At 37.3% G+C, this 8,616-nt stretch overlaps 1 protein-coding gene across 9 annotated transcripts in view; it reads right to left on the reverse strand.

The window, feature by feature from the left end:
* Nucleotides 1-8,616, reverse strand: part of MLLT10 (MLLT10 histone lysine methyltransferase DOT1L cofactor) — a 332,811-nt gene that overhangs the window by 231,898 nt on the left and 92,297 nt on the right. For 7 of the 9 annotated variants that reach the window (XM_023735053.1, XM_023735051.1, XM_023735052.1 and 4 more), the window contains exon 4: nt 2,730-2,784. The exons of 1 other annotated variant lie outside the window; for it this stretch is intronic. In XM_023735053.1, coding sequence (XP_023590821.1) covers nt 2,730-2,784 — 55 coding nt within the window. Of the gene's footprint in view, nt 1-2,729; nt 5,863-8,616 lie in introns of those variants that run through there. One more of the 9 variants, XM_023735055.1, reaches the window with a different exon arrangement.

Consider the following 8,616-nt stretch of genomic DNA (forward strand, 5'->3'; position numbering starts at 1 on the left):
ATTATTTCCTTTCCTCTGGTGGCTGTGGGTTTTTTTTGCTGTTCTCTTTCTATTTGTTTGAGTGGTACAGTTAATGTTTTGATTTTGTCCCTTTCTTCTTTTTTGATGTGTGCATCTATTACTATAAATTGGTTACAAGGGATGGGGGAGGGATACTAAATAGGCAATAGGTAAGTGGTATCTTTGGTGAAGGGTGAGACAGTACACAATACTGGGGAAACCAGCACAACTCGTACAAGGAAAGGTCATGGAAGCTCCATAGACACATCCTGAGGGACTGAATTGCTGGGTGGAGGGCTGTGGGGACCAGGGTCTCAGGGAACATCCAGCTCAACTGGCATAACACAGCTTATAAAGACAATGTTCTACATTCTACCTTGGTAAGTAGCGTCTGGGGTTTTAAAAGCCTGTAAGCAGCCATCTAAGATACTCCACTGGTCTCACCCCTTCGGGAGCAAGGGAGAATGAAGAGAACAGGATACAAGGAAAAGATTAGTCTGAAGGACTAATGGAACACCGCTACCACGGCACCTACCAGACTGAGTCCAGTACAGCTAGATGGTGCCCAGCTACCACCACTGACTGCTCTGACCGGGATCACAACAGAGGGTTCTGGACAGGGCTGGAGAAGGATGTAGAACAAAATTCTAACACAAAGAAAGAGACCAGATTTACTGGCCTGAAAGAGACTGGAGAAACCCCGAGAGTATGGCCCCCAGACACCCTTTTAGCTCAGTGGTGAAGTCACTTCCGAGGTTCACCGTTCAACCCGGGATTGGAAAGCCCCATATAACAAAACTGGACTAACGAAGCACAGCAGTCCAGGGACAAGGACTAGAAAGCAGAAGGGACAGGAAAGCTGCTGACAGGGAACCCAAGGTTGAGTAAAGACAGTGTTGACATGTAGTGGGGTTGTTAATCATTGTCATAGGGCAATATGTGTACTATTTAATGAGAAACTATTTTGTTCTGTAAACCTTCATCTAAAGTGGGAAAAGAAACACAACTGGAAGAACGTATTCGATGTCACTGAACTGTGCATGTAGAAATTTTTGAAATGGTGTATCTTTGGCTATGTATATTTTCACCAAAAAAAAAGCAAAAAAGAAGGTTGAGAAGGGAGAAGGTTAACATGTGGGGTTGTTAACCAATATCATAAAACAATATATGTACTGACTGTTTAATGAGAAACTATTTGTTCTGTAAACCTTCACCTAATGTACAAAAAAAAATATATATATACACTTCAGAAAAATTATAATTACAAAATCCCTTTAACCCAACAGTTCCACTTCTTAGAATTAATAATTCTACAGATACAGTAACATAAAAGCAAAATGACATATATATACAAGGTTATTTACTATATTCAGTGAAGTATTAGTCATAAAAGAAAAGATAACAAACAACACTAAAATTCATCAACACATGACTAACATGGTAAAAAAGAAAGCTCTGTACTGATGAAGGAAAGTTAAACTGTTCAGTGAAAAACATTAAGATGCAGAACAGAATGTATAACATTCACCCACTTGTTTAAAATTGGGAGAGAAAAATACATATTTGTCTATTGATCTATGTTTGTATATACAAAAGAAATCCACAAGGCTATACAAGAAAAGTATTAACAGCAATTACCACGGTGGCAATAAAGTTTTCAAAAACTAAGCAGATGTGGAACAGGAATAGGAGGGAAGGTTTTAGTTTTTAATTTTGAACAATGTAACTGTATATCATGGTTTAAACATTAAATTTTAAAATACATACACAGCTAGCTAAAGACAGTGCATTCTTCCCTCTTATTTACTTACGCAATTACTCTATTCTATGTCAGAAATACTTTAAAGTTGGCTGCCCAAAATGGACAAAAGCAATCTAGTAATAATTTTACTTTTACCTCTTTGAGTTTTCTCATCAGTTATTTAATTTTTATGGTATACCACCATTTCAGAAATCTCTGTCTACATATTTAATTATGTTACTGAGTTGTAGAAAAACATAACTTCTTTACCGGAAGTAAAAGTAGAGATGAAAATGAGAAACACACAAAGGTCTTCAGGAAAGCACAATGAAATCTAGAGACGGAAGTCAGCATCTCCTTATATTCAAACAACAAAGATCTTTAGGATGTTAAAATTAACATTCACTAGAGACATCACCTGTCTAGAGATATACAAACCAAAAAAAAAAAAAAACCAAGCCCATTGCTGTTGAATCGATTCCAACTCATAGCACCCCTATAGGACAGAGAACCCGCCCCATAGGGTTTCCAAGGAGCAGCTCGAGGATTAAAACTGCCGACCTTCTGGTTAACAGCCGAGCTCGTAACCACTGTGCCACTAGGGCTCACCAGAGATATACAGCAGAAGAAAGAAACAATTAAAACAATGGATTGTAGCTCTAACGAAGAAAACAGAATAGTGGCTTGTTTATCTAAAAATAATTTCTAGTATAAGCAACAAACTGTGTCCACCAAAAAAAAAATCAATACTTAATTAGAAGTATGTAGATCATTCTGTACAAAATAACCAATGCACATATTTGTCCAGGAGGTAGAAAAACTATATTTCAATACCAAAAGGATTTCATAAGTTATACCACTACAGTTAAAAATGTTTCAATAGTAAATATTATTTAATTCGATAAAATAATATGAACTATCAGATATTTTTAAATACTCACTATCCTACCTGTTTTCAATTAAAAAACTTTCAAGTTACTGCACTTACCCCCATTATCTGTTCTTTTTAAAGCTCCATCCTTATGGGGACATAGTTCACATCTCTATTAAAAAACAAAAAGAGAAAATGAAGAGATTTTTCAGAGTTCCACAAATACAACATCTTCCTCCCTTGTAACTTCAAAAGTACTTAAAAAGCGGAGCAACACTTTCTAGTAGCTGCCACCAAAAATATTTTAGAACATTTCTCACAAAATAATTCTTATCCTTGACATGTGATCTCTTCAGAGCACTAGATAACTTTAAAAAGGTAAATTTTACTTAACTTAAATTCCTACTAGAAAGCTTTCCTTTTTTTTTTTAACGCTATACTAATAAAAACAAAATAATTTCACATTTGCCTTTATCTGTGATCAGCTACAATTACTGCAGTCTGTTAGGCCTAGTTTCTCCTAAAATAATAAGCCAAAATCAGGAACTTAGAACTTGGATTGACATAGACAGGCATCATGATCTTACATGTGCTGACCTCCTTTCTGATCTATTTACTTTAGTTACTCTTATCATTAACAAACAATGGTACTCAAAAGTTATTGTGTCCCATCTCCCTACCACTCTCACGATTTAAAACCAGAAACAAACATAGGGCCAAGTACTACCATTTCTTTTCACTACTGGAAAAAAGGGCAGATATAATTATGTAAGTAATAAACAAATAAGTTCCAATAGCATTGTCTTAACTATAAAAAAAAAAAATGTTCCAGGAGGTCACATCTGAACATGTATTTATAGCCTACCTCATTCCCAAAAGAATTTTTATAGCTAAAAATATAGTCACATAAATAAAATCCAAAGGAAAAGTAAGAGTAGGAAAGTAAAATGAAATACTAAATGAGTACATCAAATGTAAGCCATGAAATCCTGAATTTCTTTTCTGTCAGTATTTCACTCTCCAGGATTTGCTGTTACCTCTTTGGCAGCACTTTCCGATCACCAGAAAAACCAGCTGCTGTCTAGTAGATTCTGACTCACGGCAACTCCATCTGTGTCAGAGTACAACTGGGTGCAACAGGATTTTTAATGGCTGGTTTTTCAGAAGAAGGTCTCCCGGTTTTCTTTCAAGGTACATTACATCTGGGTGGACTTCAACTCTCAACCTTTCAGTTAGCAGCCAAGCACTTTTAACCATTTGTACCACCTAGGAACTCCAAATACCTTATCTAATCTTTAAATATTGTAGTTTCTCAGGTCTCTGGCCTAGGATGCCTTCTAATTTCATGTTAAACACTTGACAATCTCATTCATTTCCAAAACTTCCATTAGCAATTAAAATACAAGGATATGTCTACTATGATTCCCAAATTTTATCTCATGTTCAGAGCTATCCTTAGCATTTCAGACCCAGATATAACACTTGCTATATTAAACAGATATTTTAAGCTCTGTCCGAAATTTATGATAAAATCTGCTCTTTTACCGTTTTACCTATCTTACTAATGACATTCACAATCACATTTGCTAATACAAAACACCTAGACATCATCTCTGACACCTCCACCCTACTCCCTAACGTCATTTTAATCAATTACTACGTATTCCCCATTCCTCCTCCTAAATAGTGCTGAGACTTGACTACTTCTCTCTACCTCCACTATTAGCCTAGTGCAAGCTAACATCATCTTTAATCAGGGCCATTTGCATGACCTCCTAAATAGTCTCTCTATATTCATTTTTAACGAACCCCCACCAATCTATTTTCCACAACAGAGTGAATTTCAAAAACCCAAATCCAAATATATCATGGCCCCATTTAAAACTTGTTCAGTGGATTCCCTACATAATCTACATACCATTACAACCTTCTCCTTTCTCCACCTCTCTGAGCCATACTTACTTCCTTCAGTTCCTGAATACTCCAAAGCCCATTCCTGCTTCAGAGGCTTTAAATAGGCTGTTTATAGTCTAACTGGAATAATGCCCTTCACCCCAGTCTTCTTTCAGCTGGCTAACTTCTATCCAGCCCTCAGGTTCTTGCTTAAAGTCACTTATTCAAGGAAGGGTGATTCTCTAAATCCAGAGATAAGGTTAGGTGCCATATAATGAATTATCTATACTTTCCCTTCATGGCATTTATCACAATCACAATTAATTATTTCCACAGTTATGCTGATCACCTCTGCTACACTATATGCTCCATTTCATGGCTATAAAAAGTCTCCTGATATGGTCACACAAAAAATGTAGTATGATGAATGGCAGGAACAAAAACACAAGCACACCTGTTAAAGGCAGGCAATAGTTTGCTTCTAAGTTATACAACAACCTCCCCTACAAAGGAAAACACTATTTCTTACATGATTTGTTTTCTGGGCAGAAAACAGGTGCTCATAAAAGCATAACTAAATCTAATATCAAGACTAAGACAGAAGACATATTTCTCCCTGGGAATAATTAGGTGTAAGAATAACTGTTCAGCAATTGGGTAAGAGAAAATTACATTTAACTGAACAACAATACAAACTAAAAACATCTGAAAAACAATTTCAATCTAAGAACTAAAAGCAAAAGTAATTAGTCAAGCTTAATGAATTAAAAATTTCCATAAAAGGAAAACACTAGAATAGACAATTGATTAAAAAGTAAATACTTAAAGCCTTTTTTAATTTAAAAAAAAAAACTAGATGCAACAAATATACAAGAAAACATTTAGCCTCACTTGTATTCAAAGAAATATAACTATAAAAATCAAAAAGAAACAGGCACTTTTGCTCATTCAGTTAGTAAAGTTTTTTTTAAAAATAATCCCTGTCAAGAGGAGGCGGGGCCAAGACGGCAGAGTAGTCAGATGCTTCCGGTGTTCCCCCTTACACAAAAAAGACACGAAAAAACAAGTGAATCAATTACATATGACAATGTAGGGGCCCTAAACATCAGAAGCAAAGTTGAGGAAATGGACTGAGTGGCAGTGAAAGGGAGACACGTTCGGAAGCAGCAAAGAGTTGCCAGACCTGACCTGAGAGCCTAAGCCGTTCAGCCAAGACCAGCTATGGGGTAGCAGCGAAGTAGGCAAGCAGCGGCACTCGGGAAGTGTTTTCCACCCTGGGAGAGACCCAGCAACAGTCTACTCAGGTATCCAGAACCAGTAAAAACCAGCCCTCAATCAGTGAAAAGATACAAGTACTTGCGTATGGCCTACCGCAAGGATCAAAAACACCCCACTTAGGGAAAAACCTCTCTCCCATTTACCTCCCCACTCCCTGCTCTGCACTGGGTCCTGGACCAGCTTCAGCAACTGCCGAGTCCCCTGGGCCACAAGTAGGAACCGACACATGCCCTGAGCCATTTTCCCAGCACTGGAGAGTGAACAAATTAACAAATGGTAAAAAATAATCTGCTGGCTTCCCTAAGCCAAGAACTCAGAACAGGCACAACTCCTTTGCCTAGGCACAGGCATAAGGGATCCACAGACTCTGAGTGCCTTTCCCCCTCCATAGACTTGTGGGCACCCCTTTCAACAACACAGGTCCTCATTACCACAGTACAAGAGGATATATACCTCAAGTCTAACTTCAACTGTTTCAGCTGTGATGTGGCAGGCTCATGACATGTGACACTGCTCTACCCATCAAGCAGGGTCTTCACCAACCCACATCAGGAGCCTAAGGACTGGTGGCTCCACCCACACCACCTAGTCACACTCTACAAAGGCCCAAAAATAAGAGGCGCGCCCCAGTCCTTACAGCCAACAGCACTGGGTGCTCACAGTTCAGCTGCAAAACCTGCCCATCTATGCGCTCTAGGGAAAAGGGACACGCTTTCCTCCTGGAAACTTAGGGGTGGCTGTTGGCCCCTGCCTTGCTCAGCCTCTCTCCCCCAGCTGCAGCCAGATGCCTGTGACTACACCACTTACCCATGACTGTCTACAACTGTAGGTGACAGCCTACACCACACACTTGGTGATCGACTACCTAGACCCCTGAGCTGAAACCATACAAGAAAAGTAAACAGACTCTTCGGCTCACGTACTTAGTAACAGATCTAATCAACTGGTGACAGGATGTCAGCGCTTCAAAGGCACCAATAATCAAAACTAGATCATACAAGCAGACTACTTGGGCATATGAAAACAAAAGACAACAAGAAGTTAGGACACAGTGAGTAAACATAAAATAAATAAATATAATAACTTACTAATGACTCGGAGACAACAGTCATTATCAAATCACATAAAGACGCAGTCCATGATGGCTTCAACAAGCTCCCAAAATAAAGAATCAAGAAATTTTCCTGAGAAAGAAAATTTCTTGTAATTACCAGAGGCAGAACAAAAAAGATTAAGATATAGAACACTTCAAGAGATTAGGAAGGAAATTAAGGAAAACGCAGAACACACAAGAGAGGAAATTAAGAAAAGAAGAGCATACTGACAACTGTAACAGGCTACAAGAATGCACAGAGACAGCAATCAGAAATCCAGAATATTAACAATAAAATGTCAGAATTAGACAACTCAGTACAACGAAACAGGAGCAGAACTGAGGCAGTGGAAGTCAGAATTACTGAGACTGAAGATAAAGCACTTCACACCAATTTACTTGAAGAAAAATTAGATAAAAGGACTTATAAAATGAAAAAACCCTACGAATCATGTGGGATTCTATAAAGAAGAATAACCTACAAGTGATTCGAGTACCAGAAGGGGGTAAATTACAGAAAATACAAAGAGAAATGTTGAAGATTTGTTGGCAGAAAACTTCCCTGATATCGTGAAAGATGACAAGGTAGCTATCCAAGATGCTCATTGAAGCCCACATAACATAGATCCCAACAGAAAGTCACCAAGACATATAATAATCAAACTTATCAAAACCAAAGACAAAGAGAGAATTTTAAGACCGGATAGGGATAAACGATAAGTCATCTACAAAACAGAGTCAATAAGAATGAGCTCAGACTACTCAGCAGAAACCATGCAGGCAATAAAGCAATAAGATGACACATATAAAGCTTTAAAGTAAAAAACTGCCAGCACAGACTTCTATATCCAGCAAAACTGTCTCTGCAATATGATGCCGAAATTAGGACATTTCCAGATAAGCAGAAGTTTAGGGAATTTGCAAAAACCAAACCAAAATTACAACAAATACTAAAGGGACTCTTCTGGTTACATAAACAATAACATCAGATAACAGCCCAAGACTAAAACACAGGACAGAGCAACCAGATATCAACCCACATAGGGAATTCACAAAAGCAAATCAAAGCTAAAACACTGAAAATAGGGACACATATGTCAATATGTAAAAGATGACAACATTAAAACAAAAAAAGAGGGACATAAAAAATGGAGACATAGATTTTTCATATGGAGAGGAAATCAAGGTGATATAAAGAAATAAAAGATTGGTATAAACTTAGAAAAACAGAGGTAAATATTAAGGTAACCACAAAGAAAATTAACAATCCTACACATCACAATAAAAAAAAGAAGAAAAATATAAAGACTCAGCAAATACAAAATCAATAATACTGAAAAAGATTAAAAGAAAACACATAAAGAAAAATGACTCAGCACAGGAAATTAAGTGGAAAAAAGAAACAGTGAACAACACACAAAAAAAGACATCAAAATGACAGCACTAAAATCATACCTACCAACAATTATGCTGAATATAAATAGACTAAATGCACCAATAGAGACAGAGAGTAGCAGACTGGATAAAAAACAAGATCCGTCTATATGCTGCCTACAAGAGACACACCTTAGATTTAAAGACACAAACAAACTAAAACTCAAAGGATGGAAAAAAATATATTAAGCAAACAACAATCAAACAAGACCAGGAGTGGCAATATTAATCTCTGACAAAATAGACTTTAAAGTAAAATCCACCACAAAGGATAAGGAAGGACGCTATATAATGATTAAAGGGTCA

This window comes from Trichechus manatus, unplaced genomic scaffold (assembly GCF_000243295.1).
Source record: "Trichechus manatus latirostris isolate Lorelei unplaced genomic scaffold, TriManLat1.0 scaffold00075, whole genome shotgun sequence".
NCBI classification, from domain to species: Eukaryota; Metazoa; Chordata; class Mammalia; order Sirenia; family Trichechidae; genus Trichechus; species Trichechus manatus.